Source organism: Littorina saxatilis, linkage group LG16, assembly GCF_037325665.1.
Source record: "Littorina saxatilis isolate snail1 linkage group LG16, US_GU_Lsax_2.0, whole genome shotgun sequence".
Classification (NCBI taxonomy): domain Eukaryota; kingdom Metazoa; phylum Mollusca; class Gastropoda; order Littorinimorpha; family Littorinidae; genus Littorina; species Littorina saxatilis.
The window spans coordinates 54,213,649-54,236,675 of record NC_090260.1 but is presented as its reverse complement, the minus strand read 5'-3'; the positions used below and the strand labels follow the sequence as shown (position 1 = coordinate 54,236,675).

At 43.0% G+C, this 23,027-nt stretch overlaps 2 protein-coding genes across 3 annotated transcripts in view; one reads left to right on the top strand and one right to left on the bottom strand.

The window, feature by feature from the left end:
• LOC138951248 (mucin-5AC-like) overlaps positions 1-23,027 on the top strand; it is a 149,997-nt gene that overhangs the window by 96,566 nt on the left and 30,404 nt on the right. For both annotated transcript variants that reach the window (XM_070322897.1, XM_070322896.1), the window contains exons 11-13: positions 6,122-6,243; positions 19,893-20,031; positions 22,208-22,312. In XM_070322897.1, the coding sequence (XP_070178998.1) occupies positions 6,122-6,243; positions 19,893-20,031; positions 22,208-22,312 (366 nt within the window). The remainder of the gene's footprint in view (positions 1-6,121; positions 6,244-19,892; positions 20,032-22,207; positions 22,313-23,027) is intronic.
• Positions 9,186-9,960, bottom strand: LOC138951419 (uncharacterized). Its single transcript, XM_070323026.1, has 2 exons — positions 9,526-9,960; positions 9,186-9,320 (listed from the first exon to the last, which is right to left on the bottom strand). The coding sequence occupies exons 1-2, from the start codon at positions 9,943-9,945 to the stop codon at positions 9,186-9,188; spliced, it is 555 nt and encodes a 184-aa protein (XP_070179127.1). The 5' UTR covers positions 9,946-9,960.

Genomic DNA, 23,027 nt, shown 5'->3' with positions numbered 1-23,027 from the left:
CTCCACATGCGTGGCCACTGACAGTGACAAGGACAGATATTTTACGTCAGAGAGTGATACAGAGGAACCAGTGGAAAAGCAGTTGACTAAAGCTGAAAAGGATGCTTTGGAAAGGGAGTACAGTCTAGGGGAAGTAAAAGCACTTGCTTTAGAAATTACTACGAACCCCAGAACACGAAAGAAAGTGATTAGAATGGTGTACAATGCTTCATCCAAACAGCTGCTTGCAAAATCAGATGACTTCATGTTCACCTACGATTGTACCAAAGCTGAAACATTGTACTGGACGTTATTCAGGGACAAAGCAGACATGAGTTATGATGAATCAGAACGACTGGCATTTATTGAGGAGCCTGCGGATGTGCGACGAACACTGTACCTTATTGAGATAAATCATATCGCCAAGGATTTGCATGCACTGGTTACACTTCTCAGAGCCTACCTTCAGACTTGAACTTTGATCGCTGTTGTATCACATTTACGTATCATTACATGCTGCTTCTCTTGCAAAACTCGTAAAGCACTACTACTATATTTTGCAGCTGATACTGGTAAAACGTTAATATGATTGTATTAAAACATTATTGTACATAATGCACTGGAAACATTTTCAAACATAATGTGGTTAACTTCTATTTCACCTCAATGAGCGAGGGCGGGATGAAAAAAAAAAGTAGTTTAGCATTTCCTATTCTGTTACAGTGTTAAGATAAAGATCAATTCAATTCAATTTAATTCAATTCAATTCAATACAATCATCTCTCCCTCATTCTCGTTCTCATAAATAGGACTCAAACCATACCGGCACGGTGGCCTAGTGGTAAGGCGTCCGCCCCGTGATCGGGAGGTCGTGGGTTCGAAACCCGGCCGGGTCATACCTAAGACTTTAAAATTGGCAATCTAGTGGCTGCTCCGCCTGGCGTCTGGCATTATGGGGTTAGTGCTAGGACTGGTTGGTCCGGTGTCAGAATAATGTGACTGGGTAAGACATGAAGCCTGTGCTGCGACTTCTGTCTTGTGTGTGGCGCACGTTATATGTCAAAGCAGCACCGCCCTGATATGGCCCTTCGTGGTCGGCTGGGCGTGAAGCAAACAAACAGCTCTGCGGTTTTTGGACGTCCCCATTTCACTGCTGTACAGCAAACATCGTCCCCAAATACCTGTGTCTGTGTGTCACCGACTTAGTTGCTCTGCAGAGTGTGTGTGTGTGTGTGTAATACTGCCTTGCTGCAGAGTTTGTGTTATACCGCTTTGCTCTGCTGAGTGTGTTTGTGTTAATTACGGTCTGTCTGTCTGTATATTCTTTTGTCTGTCCGTCTGTCACTCAAGGGTAAGGGGGTGTCCTTAACCTCTCCTTTGTTGTCTCGGTCTGTCTCTGTCTATCTGTCTCTGTCGCTCTTTCTGACTCTCTCCCTCTCAGCGGAGATCAAAGCCAATGAAAAACACACATCTCTGAAGCAGTTTTAGCTTGTGCCTCCAAATGACTGCTGTACAACAACCAGACCCCATCTGACTGCTGTTTGGGAAACAGTCCCCAATTCACTGCTGTACACCATTTACGTATCATTACATGCTGTTTCTCTTTCGAAACTTGTAAAGCACTACTTCTATTTTGCAGCTGATACTGGTAAAATGTTAATACACTATGATTGTATTGAAACATTATTGTACATAAAGCACTGGAACATTTTCAAACATAATGTGGTTAACTTCTATTTCAACTCAATGGGCGAGGGCGGGATGAAAAAAAAAACATTTTAGCATTTCTTGTTCTGTTACAGTGTTAAGAGAAAGATAAATTCAATTCAATTTAATTCAATTCAATTTAATACAACTCTCTCTCCCTCATTCTCATTCTCATAAATCAGACTCAAACCATCCGTTGTCAGGGTCGTGAATGCTAGCTACTGACTGGATTGGAAATACTCTTATGTCGCCTAGCGCCATATGTAACTGATGAAACCATTCACAGCACAGCGCAGAGCTATCGGTTTTTGGACGTCCCCATTTCACTGCTGTACAGCAAACATCGTCCCCAAATAACTGTGTCTGTGTGTCACCGACTTAGTTGCTCTGCAGAGTCTGTGTGTGTAATACTGCCTTGCTCTGCTGAGTTTGTGTGTTATACCGCTTTGCTCTGCTGAGTGTGTGTGTTTGTGTTAATTACGGTCTGTCTGTATATTCTTTTGTCTGTCCGTCTGTCACTCAAGGGTAAACCGGCACGATTAGCTTAGTGGGAAGGCGTCCGCCCCGTGATCGGGAGGTCGTGGGTTTGAACCTCGGCCGGTGTCACGATTTCATCTTTCGCCTGTGTACATATTTCCCCCTCGATATTTACTCGAGACCGAAATGTTGTTTCCTGGTAAAATTAAGAAAAGAAATTATTTATGGACGAAAAGCATGTCAGTTTCTTGCATGTGAAAAAAATTGGTTGTGAAATTAAATAGATTTCACTCCCAAAATCGAATTCTTCGAAAACGTGTACCGAGTGGTTACGTCCCTTGAGTAAGAAGGGAAACATTTTAGGATGAATCAAATTTCTAAGTTAAATAAAATAATTGGTTGGACAAATTTGGCCCCATGAATGTAAGGTACACAAGGTCGCTCATCAGTACTATCGAAGGGTGTTTTTTTTGTTCAGTGTAGAGTTTATACTAGATCAACGAGGCCGAAAATCGAAATATCAACACGGCGAAAGATGAAAACGTCACACCGGGTCATACCTAAGACTTTAAAATTGGAAATCTAGTGGCTGATCCACATCCCATTTTGGTGCAATCCCATTTTGCCGCCGTCCCATTTTTTTCCCCATCCCATTTTCGCGACATTTCACAAGCCAAGCGTCATTTTATAAAATTTATAATTTTGGATGATTAATGAGATGAGGATGATTATAATGATGATGCTATGGATGTCATTTTATAAAATTTATAATTTTGGATGATTAATGAGATGAGGATGATTATAATGATGATGCTATGGATTTCCAATTTGGATTGAGACTACGTGACAGGGCATTTTACTAACATGTCATAACAATAGCGCGACATCCCATTTTGACACCATATCCCATTTGGCCTCCATGCCGTTTCACCGTATTCCATTTATCCCCCATCCCATTGTCGCGACATTTCACAAGCCAAGCGTCATTTTACTACCGTGTCATAACAATAGCACGTCATCCCATTTTGACACCATCCCATTTGGCCGCCATCACATTTTTTATTTATTCTTCTTGCCAAGCCTCACTATACTACTATACTGCGTTATTCAACTAGGAAGACATTCCGTTTACGCCAAATTCCATTTTTGCCACAATCCAAAATGTCGCGAAATAGAGATGGCGGCAAAATGGGATGACGGCAAAACGGCATGGCGACAAAATGGAATGTGGCGCTAGTGGTTTGACACGGTGGTAAAATGACACATGGCCTATGAAATGTCGCAAAAATGGGATGGGGGCAAAATGGGATAACGGCCAAACGGGATTGCGCCAAAATGGGATGTGGGGCTATTGGTACATGATATGGTGGTAAAATGACACTAGGCCTGAGAAATGTCGCCAAAATGGGATGGGGGCGAATTGGGATAACGGCGAAACAGGACTAATAGATCCCTTGACTTGGGGTAGTGCGACTCTGTCACTGCTAGCTTTCCACTCGGAGGAAGCGACCGGAATTTCCCAACGATGGGACATCCTAGTAATGAATTTTTTTTTTTTAATTCCTAAAATTAACAGAGTCGCGCTACCCCAAAAGTCAAGGAATTTCGTGTTTGTCCCTTGACTTTGGAGATGACAAGAAAATATCGGGCGCAAAAACGTGATTTGTAAAATTTTTCACAACATATGTCGCCTAGCGCCATGTATGTGATGAAACCATTCATATAGCTCTGCACTTTTGGACGTCCCCATTTCACTGCTGTACAGCAAACATCGTCCCCAAATACCTGTTTGTTTCTAAAAAATCACGCTGGAGGTTGCATTTTATGTAATAACCTCCTGAAATGAGTTTTGACACTTTAGAATGGCATGTAAAATGACACATGGCCTATGAAATGTCGCAAAAATGGGATGGGGGCAAAATGGGATAACGGCCAAACGGGATTGCGCCAAAATGGGACGTGGAGCTAATGGTACATGACATGGTGGTAAAATGACACTTGGCCTGTAAAATGTCGCAAAAATGGGATGGGGGCGAAATGGGCTAACGGCCAAACGGGATTGCGCCAAAATGGGACGTGGAGCTAATGGTACATGACATGGTGGTAAAATGACACTTGGCCGGTAAAATGTCGCAAAAATGGGATGGGGGCGAAATGGGTTAACGGCGAAACGGGATTGCGCCAAAATGGGATGTGGAGCTAATGGTACATGATATGGTGGTAAAATGACACTTGGCCTGAGAAATGTCGCCAAAATGGTATGGGGGCGAATTGGGATAACGGCGAAACAGGACTAATAGATCCCTTGACTTGGGGTAGTGCGACTCTGTCACTGCTAGCTTTCCACTCGGAGGAAGCGACCGGAATTTCCCAACGATGGGGCATCCTAGTAATGATTTTTTTTTTTTTTTTTAATTCTTAAAATTAACAGAGTCGCGCTACCCCAAAAGTCAAGGAATTTCGTGTTTGTCCCTTGACTTTGGAGATGACAAGAAAATATCGGGCGCAAAAACGTGATTTGTAAAATTTTTCACAACATATGTCGCCCAGCGCCATGTATGTGATGAAACCATTCATATAGCTCTGCGGGAGCTCTGCACTTTTGGACGTCCCCATTTCACTGCTGTACAGCAAACATCGTCCCCAAATACCTGTTTGTTTCTAAAACATCACGCTGGAGGTTGCATTTTATGTAATAACCTCCTGAAATGAGTTTTGACACTTTAGAATGGCATGTAAAATGACATAACCTATGAAATGTCGCAAAAATGGGATGGGGGCAAAATGGGATAACGGCCAAACGGGATTGCGTCAAAATGGGACGTGGAGCTAATGGTACATGACATGGTGGTAAAATGACACTTGGCCTGTAAAATGTCGCAAAAATGGGATGGGGGCGAAATGGGCTAACGGCGAAACGGGATTGCGCCAAAATGGGATGTGGAGCTAATGGTACATGATATGGTGGTAAAATGACACTTGGCCTGAGAAATGTCGCCAAAATGGGATGGGGGCGAATTGGGATAACGGCGAAACAGGACTAATAGATCCCTTGACTTGGGGTAGTGCGACTCTGTCACTGCTAGCTTTCCACTCGGAGGAAGCGACCGGAATTTCCCAACGATGGGACATCCTAGTAATAATTTTTTTTTTTTTTTAATTCTTAAAATTAACAGAGTCGCGCTACCCCAAAAGTCAAGGAATTTCGTGTTTGTCCCTTGACTTTGGAGATGACAAGAAAATATCGGGCGCAAAAACGTGATTTGTAAAATTTTTCACAACATATGTCGCCTAGCGCCATGTATGTGATGAAACCATTCATATAGCTCTGCGGGAGCTCTGCACTTTTGGACGTCCCCATTTCACTGCTGTACAGCAAACATCGTCCCCAAATACCTGTTTGTTTCTAAAAAATCACGCTGGAGGTTGCTTTTAATGTAATAACCTCCTGAAATGAGTTTTGACACTTTAGAATGGCATTTAACGCTCATTGAAGTTTTAACAAACTTTCTAACACCTAAAACATTCATAGCACCGATAACGTAATTCTAGCTCTGCACTTTGTGTACACATACGTCCCCATTTCACTGCTGTACAGCAAACATCGTCCCCAAATGTCTGTTTTTCTAAAAATCACGCTGGAGGTTGCATTTTATGTAATAACCTCCTGAAATGAGTTTTCACACTTTAAAATGGCATTTAACGCTCATTGAAGTTTTAAGAAACTTTCTAACACTTAAAACAAAAGAGACCCCAAATGCCTGTGTTTTGAGCAAGATGGCATTTTGATACACAGCCGACCCCAAATGACTGTAAAACCACCTATGTGTGTGTGTGCGTGTGTGTGAATGCGCGTGTGTGTGTGCTTGCGTGTGTGTGTGCGTCTGCATGTGTGTGTGTGAGTGTGTGCGTGTGTGTGTGTGTGAGTTAAAGACTACATCACTGATATACGTCACAGAGGTCCCCGTCATCAGCGGTGCGAGCAACATGACGCTGCTGGGTGATGCCCGTGATGACGTCATCCTGGACTGTGATGTAGACGGGAGTCCGACGCCGGACCTGGAGTGGCAGGTGCCCCCGGTAAGTAGCTGAGACCTTGTCGGTGAGACCTTGTCGTGTTTGTCATTGTGACTGTCACAGTTTGTCGGTGAGACCTTGTCGTGTTTGTCATTGTGACTGTCACAGTTTGTCGGTGAGACCTTGTCGTGTTTGTCATTGTGACTGTCACAGTTTGTCGGTGAGACCTTGTCGTGTTTGTCATTGTGACTGTCACAGTTTGTCGGTGAGACCTTGTCGTGTTTGTCATTGTGACTGTCACAGTTTGTCAGTGAGACATTGTCGTGTTTGTCACTGTGACTGTCACAGTTTGTCGGTGAGACCTTGTCATGTTTGACATTGTGACTGTCACAGTTTGTCGGTGAGACATTGTCGTGTTTGTCATTGTGACTGTCACAGTTTGTCGGTGAGACCTTGTCGTGTTTGTCATTGTGACTGTCACAGTTTGTCGGTGAGACCTTGTCATGTTTGTCATTGTGACTGTCACAGTTTGTCGGTGAGACCTTGTCGTGTTTGTCATTGTGACTGTCACAGTTTGTCGGTGAGACATTGTCGTGTTTGTCATTGTGACTGTCACAGTTTGTCGGTGAGACATTGTCGTGTTTGTCATTGTGACTGTCACAGTTTGTCAGTGAGACCTTGTTGTGTTTGTCATTGTGACTGTCACAGTTTGTCGGTGAGACCTTGTCATGTTTGTCATTGTGACTGTCACAGTTTGTCAGTGAGACCTTGTCGTGTTTGTCATTGTGACTGTCACAGTTTGTCGGTGAGACATTGTTGTGTTTGTCATTGTGACCATCACAGTTTGTCGGTGAGACATTGTCGTGTTTGTCATTGTGACTGTCAAAGTTTGTCGGTGAGACCTTGTCGTGTTTGTCATTGTGACTGTCACAGTTTGTCGGTGAGACCTTGTCGTGTTTGTCATTGTGACTGTCACAGTTTGTCAGTGAGACCTTGTTGTGTTTGTCATTGTGACTGTCACAGTTTGTCAGTGAGACCTTTTCGTGTTTGTCATTGTGACTGTCACAGTTTGTCGGTGAGACCTTGTCGTGTTTGTCTGTGTGACTGTCACAGTTTGTCGGTGAGACCTTGTCGTGATTGTCTGTGTGACTGTCACAGTTTGTCGGTGAAACCTTATCATGTTTGTCATTGTGACTGTCATAGTTTGTCGGTGAGACATTGTCGTGTTTGTCGGTGAGACCTTGTCGTGTTTGTCATTGTGACTGTCACAGTTTGTCGGTGAGACCTTGTTGTGTTTGTCATTGTGACTGTCACAGTTTGTCGGTGAGACCTTGTTGTGTTTGTCATTGTGACTGTCATAGTTTGTCGATGAGACCTTGTCGTGTTTGTCATTGTGACTGTCATAGTTTGTTGGTGAGACCTTGTTGTGTTTGTCATTGTGACTGTCATAGTTTGTCGGTGAGACCTTGTCGTGTTTGTCATTGTGACTGTCACAGTTTGTCGGTGAGACCTTGTTGTGTTTGTCATTGTGACTGTCACAGTTTGTCGGTGAGACCTTATCGTGTTTGTCATTGTGACTGTCATAGTTTGTCGGTGAGACCTTGTCGTGTTTGTCATTGTGACTGTCACAGTTTGTCGGTGAGACCTTGTCGTGTTTGTCATTGTGACTGTCACAGTTTGTCGGTGAGACCTTGTTGTGTTTGTCATTGTGACTGTCATAGTTTGTCGATGAGACCTTGTCGTGTTTGTCATTGTGACTGTCATAGTTTGTTGGTGAGACCTTGTTGTGTTTGTCATTGTGACTGTCATAGTTTGTCGGTGAGACCTTGTCGTGTTTGTCATTGTGACTGTCACAGTTTGTCGGTGAGACCTTGTTGTGTTTGTCATTGTGACTGTCACAGTTTGTCGGTGAGACCTTATCGTGTTTGTCATTGTGACTGTCATAGTTTGTCGGTGAGACCTTGTCGTGATTGTCTGTGTGACTGTCACAGTTTGTCGGTGAAACCTTATCATGTTTGTCATTGTGACTGTCACAGTTTGTCGGTGAGACCTTGTTGTGTTTGTCATTGTGACTGTCATAGTTTGTCGGTGAGACCTTGTCGTGTTTGTCATTATGACTGTCACAGTTTGTCGGTGAGACCTTGTTGTGTTTGTCATTGTGACTGTCACAGTTTGTCGGTGAGACCTTATCGTGTTTGTCATTGTGACTGTCATAGTTTGTCGGTGAGACCTTGTCGTGTTTGTCGGTGAGACGTTGTCGTGATTGTCTGTGTGACTGTCACAGTTTGTCGGTGAGACCTTGTTGTGTTTTTCATTGTGGCTGTCACAGTTTGTCGGTGAGACCTTGTTGTGTTTGTCGGTGAGACCTTTTTTGTTTTCTTTAATATTTTTTGTTTACTTTTTTTTTTTTACAACACATTATACATTACATCACAATTCACATCGCCACATACATACATACAACATGCATAAAAAAGAATAATCTACAAAAGAGAGAGAAGTAGAGAGATAGAGGGAGAAAGTTAAAGAGGCGCAGTATAGGACTGTTTGACTACAACAACTATTAGACCTTTAAATAATATTGATTACTACAAGATTCAAGTTTACAACAGCATATATATCAAGATACTGTTGACGAATTAGGGAGGAGGAGTAGAGCCTAGTACTGGACAATTTTCATGAAACCAGGTTAGAGTATGGTTGCCAGAGGCGGTCAAACTTATCTTCTGCTAATCCCCCCTTGTACTTGTCCAATAAATATCTACTTTTCAAAAATTTCAAGAATATCGGAAGCATCGGTCTTTCAGAGTTCCATTTACATTTGTAAATATAAAATGTGGCCACTAAAATAATGAAATCTAAGGCTTTATCAGTGAACATATTTTCCTGAACTCCAAACAATACCAACGCTTCCGAAAACCGGAAATTAGTAACATGATAACAACTATTATTTAACAATTCCTGTAGTTCCTGCCAAAACCTGTTAATATGCTGGCAATGCCACATCAAATGATTAATTGTTTCTTCCTCATTGTTACAAAACGAACAACAATTTTTCTTAGAAATAAGTAGCGGTTTGTGGACAAAGCCCTATAAATTAACCTCAGCTGGAACCATTTTAGCTGACAATCAACTGTTGTCTTATGACATAAGTAAAAGATCTTGTTCCAGCTGAGGTTATCAAAAATACCATTCCATTTTACTACACCAGCTGGGGCTGAGTCTGCCGAGGCAAAACACGATTGGACACTATGTTTTCCTTCAAATATTATTTTCCATGATTTTTGCTTTAACAATTCATAGTTTGCCTCCTGTATTACATTTATCTTTTTCTGATATGCCTTAATAGATTTGACCAGTCCTGCAAATTTCAAAAAAATTAACCTTCAACGTAGGAAATTTTATCTGAAAATCTACAAAATTCAATAGACTGCCATTTTCATTCAGTAAATGACAGACTTGGAAAATACCCCTTTCTGTCCAATCTTTAAAGTATACAGTGTGTTTTCCAATTACAATATTTCTATTATAAAAGATACATTCTGCATTAAACTCACTTACATCAGTTGGTATACATTGTATGCTTAATTTCTTGAAATGTTTCAATACATCATGCCAAAAGGGATTGTGGATTGATTGCATTAAAGTGTTGGCAAACTCACCCCCTAGCTGCTGCTGTTTATCCAGCTCAGGATAAAGACAGAGCGTAAACCTGGTTAAAGGAGATTCGGCATAGAAAACTCTCCTAAGCCAGCTAATTTTCATAGCTGACAAGAAAGTACAAACATTTTTAACCCACCCTTTTGGTAAGACTGACAAGCACATTTCTTGTTAACTTTACCTTGTTTACCATTCCATAAAAACTGAAAAACCATACCATCAAGTTCTTTCAAAAATATATCGCATGGATCTGCGATATTCATGAATAAGTACGTTAACTTAGACATTGCTAGTGTTTTCAAAACAGTAATTTTACCAAAAGGGGTAAGCTGTCGCTTACTCCACATGTTCAATACTTTTCTTATCTCTGCAATCTTTCCTGTATAATTTAGATGGACAATATTTCCTGTATCCACAGAGAAAACTACCCCCAAATATCTAAATGTCCCTGGGTCCCAGCAAAAATTCATGTCACGCAAGTACCGTATCTGGCTGTTCCTCCTACTCCCAATCCATATGACCTGTGTTTTTTCTAAGTTTATTTTTAATCCGGACATACTAGCAAAAACATTCAAAATTCTCACAGCTTCTGTAAATGATTCTTCACTTCCATCCAAACACAAAGCTGTGTCGTCCGCAAACTGAGACATTAACATTTCACAATCACGCACATGTATACCTTTTACTTTCTCATTTTCACGCAACATGTTTGATAAAACCTCAGCGCACAGTAAATATAAATAAGGTGACAAAGGATCGCCTTGTCTTACTCCTCTGCAAATACTGAACCTGGCTGAATAAGAGCCATTTACAGAGACGCATGCCACAATATCAGAGTAAAAAGCTCGTACCCATTTTTTTATGTCGGGGCCCACATTTACAAAGTCTAAAACCCTATCTATAAATTTCCAAGAAATACTGTCGAAAGCTTTCTCAGAATCGACTAGAAGGAGTTGACCCGGAATCTGTTCATATTGTGTATACAAAAGGATATCATATAACAACCGGATATTTTCCCCTTTGTATCTCCCCTTCATAAATTCTCTTTGGTCTGTGTGAATTAGTTTGGGCAGTACGCCTTTAATCCTGTTTGCAATACATGCTGAAGCTGTTTTATAAACTGTATTTAGCAATGTGATTGGTCTCCAATTTTTAATAAACTGCTTTGGCTTTCTTTCTTTTGGCAAACAAGTAATAATTCCTTGACGTTGCGTCACTGACAAGTTTCCAGTTTAAAATCCAAAATTTAAAGAACGAACTAAAAAGGCTCCAATATAAATGTCACCAAAGAAAAATTTAAAGAACTCGATGGTGAAGCCATCGCTGCCAGGACTCTTATTATTGTTCATAGCACGCAGTGCTGTATGGGCTTCACTGTAACTAATGCTACCTTCCAACCTATCTTTTTCTTCATCATTTAGTTTAGTGGCATTATGAACACAAGTATCAATATTAACATCTGTTACATCATGCTTACTGTAAAGCTTTTCATAGAAAAGTTTAGTTTCCTTAACAATTTCTGTATCGTCAAAAACAACGGCATCATCATCTTTTTCCAAAAAAACACATGCGTTTTGACACAAAGTTTCTATTTTCCAGATTACAAAAATATCTACTTGGCTTCTCACCCTGGTGAATCCACTGGATTCGTGAACGCACCATCATACCCTGCAACTTTTTCTCACGTAATTCCATTAACCTAGAACGCTTATCTTCCAGTAACAACACAAGATCTTGGTCAAGCCTTAATTTTGATTCAATTTATGTTATTTCATTCACTAACTTTTCTTCTTCTCTATTTTCTTCTTTTTTCTTGTCATGTTGGAAGACCCACTACCTTTGTGTCATGTTGGAAGACTCTCTACCTCTGTGTGTCATGTTGGAAGACCCTCTACCTCTGTGTGTCATGTTGGAAGACCCTCTACCTCTGTGTCATGTTGGAAGACCCTCTACATCTGTGTGTCATGTTGGAAGACCCTCTACCTCTGTGTGTCATGTTGGAAGACCCTCTACCTCTGTGTGTCATGTTGGAAGACCCTCTACCTCTGTGTGTCATGTTGGAAGACCCTCTACCTCTGTGTCATGTTGGAAGACCCTCTACCTCTGTGTCATGTTGGAAGACCCTCTACCTCTGTGTCTTGTTGGAAGACCCTCTTCCTCTGTATCATGTTGGAAGACCCTCTACCTCTGTGTCATGTTGGAAGACCCTCTACCTCTGTGTCTTGTTGGAAGACCCTCTTCCTCTGTATCATGTTGGAAGACCCTCTACCTCTGTGTGTCATGTTGGAAGACCCACTACCTATGTGTGTCATGTTGGAAGACCCTCTACCTCTGTGTCTTGTTGGAAGACCCACTACCTCTGTGTCATGTTGGAAGACCCACTACATCTGTGTGTCATGTTGGAAGACCCTCTACCTCTGTGTGTCATGTTGGAAGACCCTCTACCTCTGTATCATGTTGGAAGACCCTCTACCTCTGTGTGTCATGTTGGAAGACTCTCTACCTCTGTGTCATGTTGGAAGACCCTCTTCCTCTGTGTCATGTTGGAAGACCCTCTACCTCTGTGTGTCATGTTGGAAGACCCACTACATCTGTGTGTCATGTTGGAAGACCCTCTACCTCTGTGTCATGTTGGAAGACCCTCTACCTCTGTGTCATGTTGGAAGACCCTCTACCTCTGTGTCATGTTGGAAGACCCACTACCTCTGTGTGTCATGTTGGAAGACCCTCTTCCTCTGTGTCATGTTGGAAGACCCACTACCTCTGTGTGTCATGTTGGAAGACCCTCTTCCTCTGTGTCATGTTGGAAGACCCACTACCTCTGTGTGTCATGTTGGAAGACCCTCTTCCTCTGTGTCATGTTGGAAGACCCTCTACCTCTGTGTCATGTTGGAAGACCCTCTACCTCTGTGTCATGTTGGAAGACCCACTACCTCTGTGTGTCATGTTGGAAGACCCTCTTCCTCTGTGTCATGTTGGAAGACCCACTACCTCTGTGTGTCATGTTGGAAGACCCACTACCTCTGTGTGTCATGTTGGAAGACCCTCTACCTCTGTGTGTCATGTTGGAAGACCCACTACCTCTGTGTGTCATGTTGGAAGACCCTCTACCTCTGTGTCATGTTGGAATACCCTCTACCTCTGTGTGTCATGTTGGAAGACCCTCTACCTCTGTGTCATGTTGGAAGACCCTCTACCTCTGTGTCATGTTGGAAGACCCACTACCTCTGTGTCATGTTGGAAGACCCACTACCTCTGTGTCATGTTGGAAGACCCACTACCTCTGTGTCATGTTGGAAGACCCTCTACCTCTGTGTGTCATGTTGGAAGACTCTCTACCTCTGTGTGTCATGTTGGAAGACCCACTACCTCTGTGTGTCATGTTGGAAGACCCTCTTCCTCTGTGTCATGTTGGAAGACCCACTACCTCTGTGTGTCATGTTGGAAGACCCTCTACCTCTGTGTGTCATGTTGGAAGACCCTCTACCTCTGTGTCTTGTTGGAAGACCCACTACCTCTGTGTGTCATGTTGGAAGACCCTCTACCTCTGTGTGTCATGTTGGAAGACCCTCTACCTCTCTGTGTCATGTTGGAAGACCCACTACCTCTGTGTCATGTTGGAAGACCCTCTACCTCTGTGTGTCATGTTGGAAGACCCTCTACCTCTGTGTGTCATGTTGGAAGACCCTCTACCTCTGTGTGTCATGTTGGAAGAATCTCTACCTCTGTGTGTCTTGTTGGAAGACCCTCTACCTCTGTGTGTCATGTTGGAAGACCCTCTACCTCTGTGTGTCATGTTGGAAGACCCTCTACCTCTGTGTGTCATGTTGGAAGAATCTCTACCTCTGTGTGTCATGTTGGAAGACCCTCTACCTCTGTGTGTCATGTTGGAAGACCCTCTACCTCTGTGTGTCATGTTGGAAGACCCTCTACCTCTGTGTGTCATGTTCACTGTGTTCCGTGTGAGGTACTCTCTGCCAGGCTGCCACCAGCTAAAAATAACCGGCAGTACCACTCTCCTCCTGCCGATTTACCCTTTCCTTCCTCCAACCCCTTCCGCCCACACTGGCGCCTGAAATATATATAGGGCCAGACCTGCACTCTTCTTTGTCTGCAGCGCTAGCGTGCGTGGCCCCAGCTCTCTGTTATGCTGTGTTGATAACCTGGATGCCGCGAGCAGAGAGATAGCAGTCGAGCAGAGAGATAGCATTTCGGAACTGATGTTTTTAGTGTGTTTAGTTGTATTTATTGCAATGCATGCCACAATTCACAAGACAGAAGAAAGGATACATGAGAGAATTAGAAAAAGTGTGTCCCCCCCCCCCCCAAGTATATAATTATGCGACTCTTTGCACTCTGAAAAAAAATGTGCATGCTGCATTTAATGAAACACCTTGAAACAACGCAGTAAACAAAACATCCTAAATGTGCCACAATAAAAGAACACAAAATAATGAAAGATAAAGACAAAGGTAATCCCCAAGTACATAATACATATATACAACACTTTACGAAATATATACAAACAGTAGAGTATATACAGTCGTATATTTACATACATATTATGCCAAGGACTACTAGTAGAAGTCATTGATGGTGCGCATGTAAAATTTGTTTTGCGTTTATATAAGTATATAATTCAAAATAGTGTAGATAATGTCAGTAACATATAAGAAAGAAAACTGTTCATGTTACAGTGTTAGCTGCATGTGAATAAAACAAAAAAGCTTACCTCACGGCCCTCCTATACAAGTCTCACAAACTTCAAGTGTATATATAATATACCACAGGAGAAAAAAAAACGTAGCTCGCGCGCGCTCACCCAAATCCGCGCGAAGTGCCACATGATATTATACCCCGACAACACATAGGCGGATAATACATGTATGTCAATAGTATGAAACAAAACATGCCACAATTTTCCAGACAGAAGAAAGGGTAAATGAGAGAATTAGAAAAAGTGTTTGCTCCTCAAGTATATAATTATGCCACTCTTTACACTCTGAAAAACATGTGCATGTTGCATTTAAAGAAACAGGAACGGCACAGTATGTAAGACGGCAGAAGACAACACAGTAAACAAAACATCCTAAATGTGCCACAAAAAAAGAACACTAATTAATGTCGTATTTAAAAACATATTATAGGCATGCGTATGGTGCGCATGTGAAATTTGTTTTGCGTTTATATAATTCAAAATAGTGCAATTAATGCCTGTAATATAAAAGAAAGAAAAAACGGTCTTTCAATACATGTTCATGCAAATTGTTAGCTGCATGTGAAGAAAACAAAAAGCCTACCTGACCCTGCAACTGTTGGTCAGTAATCCAATAGCAGCACACAAGTCGATTTGAAAGTTTTTCAACACAGTTTTTCACTCGTATTGTTCTCACAAACTTGTATATATATACCACAGGAAAGAAAACTCGTCGATCCGACGACAATTTAACGTTTGTTTCATTATCGCAAACAAAACAGAACAGACAAAACGAAACAAAACAACACAACAACAGTTGGGGTTGTTATTTCTCTGAGATGCTGAAGAAAAAAAAGATGACGTGCATTGTAATGGAATAGAGTGGGTGTAATTTCAAACTAAACGGTTCAAATGTGAGTGTAAACACACTCTTTACGCGGGATCACATTCCCTCACACGCATATGAACACACACACACACACACACACACACACACACACACACACACACACACACACACACTATGTACATTTTTAGAAAGAAAAACAAAACAAAAACACAATGTACATTGTTAGAAGAAGAAAAAAAACAATATGTACAATTTTAGAAGAAAAACAAACAACAAAAAACAATGTTTTAGAGCTGTTATTGTGTCAATATGCTAAAGGCCTCAATGACTTTTTATCATTCTTGTTTAGGATTTTGTTTTTGGCGGGGTGTCAAGCAGCATCGGTGAGGTCTTAATTTGTTGCTCTTTCATTAACTGGCAAAGTTGCTGTCCCTTGTTTTTCATGCCCCAAACTCTCCTTTTCAAATTGTTGACGTCAGAATGTATTTTTTCGCCGCCCTGTTCACCCATCAAACCAAGCCCCATCCCCCACCTGTCCATAAACTCTACACAATGTGCTTCAAGTATGTGCTGCTTTGGGATGACATTAACGTTGTCAAGGCACACGTTACCTCTGTAGAACTCCATGTATTCAGAAATAGCTACTTGGATGCCAGGAAGGTCATCTTTCCCAACTGGTTTTGTGTGTGACACAAGCCTGTGCACACTGGAGTAAAGACTGTTCAAACGGGTGTGTTTGTCTTTGATTTGACCTGCAAGGGTGTGCACGCCATAATCATCTGTCAGGATAAATGCCCTTCTTTCTACGCTGTCTGCTACGGCAGTAATCACTTCATCTTTAATGTATTTGTTGCAGTGATTCCCATTGAAGCTACCACCAAAAAAGGCCTGAGGTGTTATGCTATGCTTATTCAAAATCTCAGTAACCCCTGCAACTGTTGGTCCTTCAGATCTGTCGAAGACTGGAAACGTTTTCAGATTAAGTTTCCCTTTTTCTCGGAGATTATACATTTTTCTGACACACCTTCTGAATGCTTCGGTAGTGTTGTCAATCACCACCAAACGCTCTTCACTCAGTTTTATTTTAGAAAGGGCATCTGCTATTTGCTTGTCAAGCTGGTGACACTCATTTGCAAGAAGATCGTGGTGTTTGTTCACAACACCAAGGAGCAAATGAAGGTAAGGCGGCGCTACATGACTCACTTTGACGTCCCATATTGGAGCACGAATGACGTTGTAGTGGTCTTTGGCATGTTTTTTGTCACTGCCAGATTCTTGGTACCCTATGAGGTCTTCTTTCATGTTTCTTAACGTTCTTTTGGGGGCTTTTTCTCTTGGACTCCATTGCATTTGCGTTTTGGAAGTCTTGCACCAAAGACATGGATAACTACTCTGGGCTCCTGACAGTCCATACATTTTTGACTGGAAATCATAATCCCCAAACATAAACACTCGCAGCCTTTTTCCTTTCCACATCATGCCGTTGACAGCACTAACTCCCTCTTTAATAGTGCTGCCTAAAATCTTTTCAAGGTTTTCAGCACAATCTTTGGCTTCAGTCATCACAACCAACTTTGAGTTCGCATTTGGATTGTGGAGATTTGCTACTTCAAGAACAACTTTAAAACTCCCCCCTCCATGGTCACCCCCGATTTTAACCCAAATTTCATTTTCTGGCAAGGTGTTGTTATGCCATGTTAGCATGTTCTTCTTGTCGTACTGGTCTAAGAGATCCGTTACAAACTTGGGCCAGCTGACAATAGAAGACACGGGAATGCCCCTAACTTCCTCTTTCTTTGTCGCTTTGTTGATGCATGAGAGACGTAATGTGTAAACTTCTATTTTCCCACAAAGCACTCCCTCCTGAAATTCCCTCTCCTTTTTCTCACACTCCATTTTTATTCCCATTGCCTTGTTTAATTTTCGCAACTGCCTTTGTTTTGCCCAGCTAAGTGACAGTTTTGCTCTAATTTGAGCTGCTGATTTTGAAGAGACGCGTGCCTGTCCCAACCCAGCTGTTTTCAGAATGTCATCCCTTTTGCGCTTTGTAGTGTGCTTGAGTTCAGTGCTTTGTTGTTTTATTATGTCAGCTTCCGTGGAACCGGACATTTCTTTTCTCAAGTTGGCAATTTCCTTTGCTCTTCTCTTCCTCATTGGAGTAGAAACTAGCGCTGATGACTTTTTCGCTCTCACAATTTTCTTTAGGACAAGTGGCTGTGCTTTTGTCTTACATATCAACGTCTTCTTGTCATCTGACTGTGCCAGTTTCACCCTAACTAAGCCAGTTAAATACTCTTCCTCTTTTTTTGTCAAAGGTGCTTGCAACTGTTCTATTGGGCGGAGTTGGGTTTGTGGTTTGTTTTTTGACAAAACAGTGTTAGTATCTGTTGCTTTCTGTGACTGAGATACAGACTTTGCTACAGGTGTGTTATCGTTTGATTCTGCTGGGGCTTGGGTTTGAAATGATGTTGAAGCAGCTGACACGACGACTGTGTCATTGTTAGTACTTACATCACTCTGACTCTGAGTCGTACCCTTGCGAGATGTCAGCAGGTCGAACAGACGTTTTTTGACCACACGGCTTGCGGTTTTTGTTTCAGGTGTTGAAGAACACTGTGGCTGAAAGGTTTCAACAATAGAAGTGCTTGTACAGGCATCAGTACTGTCAACACATGTGCTTTTTCTTTGCGGACTAGCAGCTTTTTCACTGGCTTTTTTTTTTTTTTTTAAGACAACCGGCCATTTGTTCGGCAAACGTTTTACACACACTACAGTCAGCTACTTCCACTTTGGAGTTGTATTGTGTCCACATCACTTTTGTTTGTTCAATGTTACTATGCATTGCTTTTGAGAATCCTTAAGGTGGAATGTTAGGGTTTTTTTTGTTGGCCGAGACGAACAGCGCATGTTGCACACAATGTACTTGAGAAAGTGGTGCCATTAGCTTCTTCAGAAACTTGAATACCGTGAAACTGAAACAACCCTGATGCATAGTTTTTGCAATGCCTAATGGTATGATGTTTGTCCTTCGCTGCCTTTGATCTTCTGCCACAAATTCTGCACATAGCATTTAGCCTAAATATGTGGAGATCTTCTGTATGTTGCACTGCCGCCATTCTTAACTGAGACACCTTAAATCAATAAATAGAGTGACTACAAATTGAAAGAAATTGATAACAATAAACAATCAAAACCATATACACTGATACAGACAGGCAAGAACATAAGCACAATTACAGTCACAACATTAAGTCAGGAATAAACACGTCACAAAAAAAAAGGGGGGGGACGCAAAACAAGCAATACAAAAAACAGAACAGATGAAATGCACTAGAGTCGAGTGCCTGTTCCAAACGGTGCATGCACTGATTAGGCGCGTGGATTAACGAATCAAAACTGCTCTAAACTCAAACACAAAAACAGCCTCAAAAACTTATTCTCACTCTATGACACAGTTTAGACTAAGTACTTACTGACGGCAACATCAGAAACACAGTCGGTCGTTGGTATAAACATTGAGCGTGGTTACAAAATGGTATACAATGCGCACGTTTTGATACAACAAAGAACGACCTGCCGGTAGATTCGATAGCAGTATTACTTCAACATCAAACAAACCGAATCCTATCAGGAACTCTAGTTTGCACATACACAAAGCCTGAATATCCGAGTAACAATATACACAAGATGACGGTAATCCAACGTTCAAGTCACGCAAACCAGTCCATTTCATACCAAGAAACACATATTTTTTTCACACTGGCCCAGCACGCTGTACACTTCCAGAGTACAATGAACAAGGGCTTTGTGAAGCTGGCATTTTCCCGCTTTACAAAAGAGGTCACCGCCAGCGCAGGGTAGGCTATTTATGGCCTGCTTGCTCCAAGCTGCCTGGCCTCTGAGATAACATAACCGCTGCAGCAGTGAAATAGTGTGTGTTGGAAGACCCTCTACCTCTGTGTGTCATGTTGGAAGACCCTCTACCTCTGTGTGTCATGTTGGAAGACTCTCTACCTCTGTGTGTCATGTTGGAAGACCCTCTACCTCTGTGTCATGTTGGAAGACTCTCTACCTCTGTGTGTCATGTTGAAAGACCCTCTACCTCTGTGTGTCATGTTGGAAGACCCACTACCTCTGTGTCATGTTGGAAGACCCTCTACATCTGTGTCATGTTGGAAGACCCACTACCTCTGTGTGTCATGTTGGAAGACCCTCTACCTCTGTGTCATGTTGGAAGACCCTCTCTCCCTGATCCCCCTATCCCTTGTCTAGACTTGTATAAGTCAAGTTAAGCCTTTTGCGAAGCGTCTCTTTGGAATTCCCTACCCCTACGAATCCAAAATGCCTCTTCTGTGAAAACATTTAGGCGCCTGTTCCATTCTCGCTTGATGAGTAAATAGTTTTAATGTTAAAGTCATGTGTGTTACAGGGGACGGGCGGTGCAGAACGCCTGTCTAACGGCTCGCTATTACTGCAAAACGTACATTGTGACGTCATGTGTTACAGGGGGCGGGCGGTGTAGAACGTCTGTCTAACGGCTCGCTGTTACTGCACAACGTGCACGCGGACAGTGCCGGTGACTACGTGTGTCTGGCCAACAACACGGTTGGGACAGCCGTCAAGACCTACTCTCTCTCAGTGCATGGTAAGTGTGCTTGTAGTGTGGTGACAGCCGTCAAGACTTTCTCTCTCAGTGCATGGTAAGTGTGCTTGTAGTGTGGTGACAGCCGTCAAGACCTTCTCTCTCTCTGTGCATGGTAAGTGTGCTTGTAGTGTGTTGACAGCCGTCAAGACCTTCTCTCTCTCCATGCATGGTAAGTGTGCTTGTAGTGTGGTGGCAGCCGTCAAGACCTTCTCTCTATCCATGCATGGTAAGTGTGCTTGTAGTGTGGTGACAGCCGTCAAGACTTTCTCTCTCTGTGCATGGTAAGTGTGCTTGTAGTGTGGTGACAGCCGTCAAGACATTCTCTCTCTCCATGCATGGTAAGTGTGCTTGTAGTGTGGTGACAGCCGTCAAGACCTTCTCTCTCTCCATGCATGGTAAGTGTGCTTGTAGTGTGGTGACAGCCGTCAAGACCTTCTCTCTCTCCATGCATGGTAAGTGTGCTTGTAGTGTGGTGACAGCCGTCAAGACCTTCTCTCTCTCTGTGCATGGTAAGTGTGCTTGTAGTGTGTTGACAGCCGTCAAGACCTTCTCTCTCTCCATGCATGGTAAGTGTGCTTGTAGTGTGGTGGCAGCCGTCAAGACCTTCTCTCTATCCATGCATGGTAAGTGTGCTTGTAGTGTGTTGACAGCCGTCAAGACCTTCTCTCTTTCCGTGCATGGTAAGTGTGCTTGTAGTGTGGTGACAGCCGTCAAGACCTTCTCTCTCTCCATGCATGGTAAGTGTGCTTGTAGTGTGGTGACAGCCGTCAAGACCTTCTCTCTCTCCATGCATGGTAAGTGTGCTTGTAGTGTGGTGGCAGCCATCAAGACCTTTTCTCTCTCTCCGTGCATGGTAAGTGTGCTTGTAGTGTGGTAACAGCCGTCAAGACCTTCTCTCTCTCCATGCATGGTAAGTGTGCTTGTAGTGTGGTGACGGCCGTCATGACCTTCTCTCTCTCTCCATGCATGGTAAGTGTGCTTGTAGTGTGGTGACAGCCGTCAAGACTTTCTCTCTCTGTGCATGGTAAGTGTGCTTGTAGTGTGGTGACAGCCGTCAAGACATTCTCTCTCTCCATGCATGGTAAGTGTGCTTGTAGTGTGGTGACAGCCGTCAAGACCTTCTCTCTCTCTCCGTGCATGGTAAGTGTGCTTGTAGTGTGGTGACAGCCGTCAATACCTTCTCTCTCTCCATGCATGGTAAGTGTGCTTGTAGTGTGGTGACAGCCGTCAAGACCTTCTCTCTCTCTGTGCATGGTAAGTGTGCTTAAAGTGTGGTGACAGCCGTCAAGACCTTCTCTCTCTCCGTGCATGGTAAGTGTGCTTGTAGTGTGTTGACAGCCGTCAAGACCTTCTCTCTCTCCGTGCATAGTAAGTGTGCTTGTAGTGTGGTGACAGCCGTCAAGACCTTCTCTCTCTCTCTGTGCATGGTAAGTGTGCTTGTAGTGTGGTGACAGCCGTCAAGACCTTCTCTCTCTCTCTGTGCATGGTAAGTGTGCTTGTAGTGTGGTGACAGCCGTCAAGACCTTCTCTCTCTCTGTGCATGGTAGCCTAAGTGTGCTTGTAGTGTGGTGACAGCCGTCAAGACTTTCTCTCTCTGTGCATGGTAAGTGTGCTTGTAGTGTGGTGACAGCCGTCAAGACCTTCTCTCTCTCCATGCATGGTAAGTGTGCTTGTAGTGTGGTGGCAGCCGTCATGACCTTCTCTCTCTCTCTGTGCATGGTAAGTGTGCTTGTAGTGTGGTGACATCCGTCAAGACCTTCTCTCTCTCCGTGCATGGTGAGTGTGCTTGTAGTGTGGTGACAGCCATCAAGACCTTCTCTCTCTCTCCGTGCATGGTAAGTGTGCTTGTAGTGTGGGACAGCCGTCAAGACCTTCTCTCTCTCTGTGCATGGTAGCCTAAGTGTGCTTGTAGTGTGGTGACAGCCGTCAAGACCTTCTCTCTCTCCGTGCATGGTAAGTGTGCTTGTAGTGTGGTGACAGCCGTCAAGACCTTCTCTCTCTCTGTGCATGGTAAGTGTGCTTGTAGTGTGGGGTCAGCCGTCATTGTCATCATTGTGTGATTGCCGAGTGTACGTAACAATCATTGTGTGTTTAAGCAGTGTATGTAACAATCAGTGTGTGATTACCGAGTGTTACAATCCTTGTGAAAAACAACATGTGTTTTTTTGATTGACAGATAACAGCACCGCCCACTGTCCCACGGCGGCGGTTCTTATGACTACGCTCCCTCCCACTGCAACCACTGCAACCACGTCAACTACGTCAACCCTACCATCTACACGTTAGTGTGTGTGTGTGTGTGTGTGTGTGTGTGTGTGTGTGTGTGTGTATGTGTGTGTGTGTGTGTGTGTGTGTGTGTGTGTGTGTGTGTGTATGACCTCATGTACATGATATACACACGTGTGATTTGAATGATTATTATCTCACAGGAGTCTCTCTCACGTATGTAGGATAAAATGAGTTCTTCCTTCCAGAGGAATTCCGCCTACGCTTACCTTACTGGCGAGGGTTTGGGAGGAAAAGCGAGGAAAGGGGGGGGGGGGGGGGGGGGGGGGGGGGGGGCTGACTCAGCTTTGATCTGTTTAACCAAAGTGCAGTCTGAGTATCTGGGGCATTGACGATTTCAATGTCTAAACAGTGAATGCAAAACATGATATACACAGGAAATGTTGAGGTCAGAGTGATTGGACCTTGCCATTCGGGGTCTCATTTACCGTGTTTATCCATGTTAAACAGCCAACTTTTTTATTCAATAAATTTCGTTGGAACTATTGCCGCATACATGAAATTAGTAACATGGAGCACAACAAGCTAGGCTTATAAGGGTACTCTTAAAAGCAAATGAAATTTGGCGGACGATTTTAACATAAACAGCCAACTTTTCGCGAGCACAGACTTGCTGCAATGGTTTGACCGCTCCCCCTCTTCTGTCAGGTTTCATATTCACGCTAGTTGTTGTTGTTGTTGTTGTTGTAGGTGTCGGTGTTTTTTTTTGT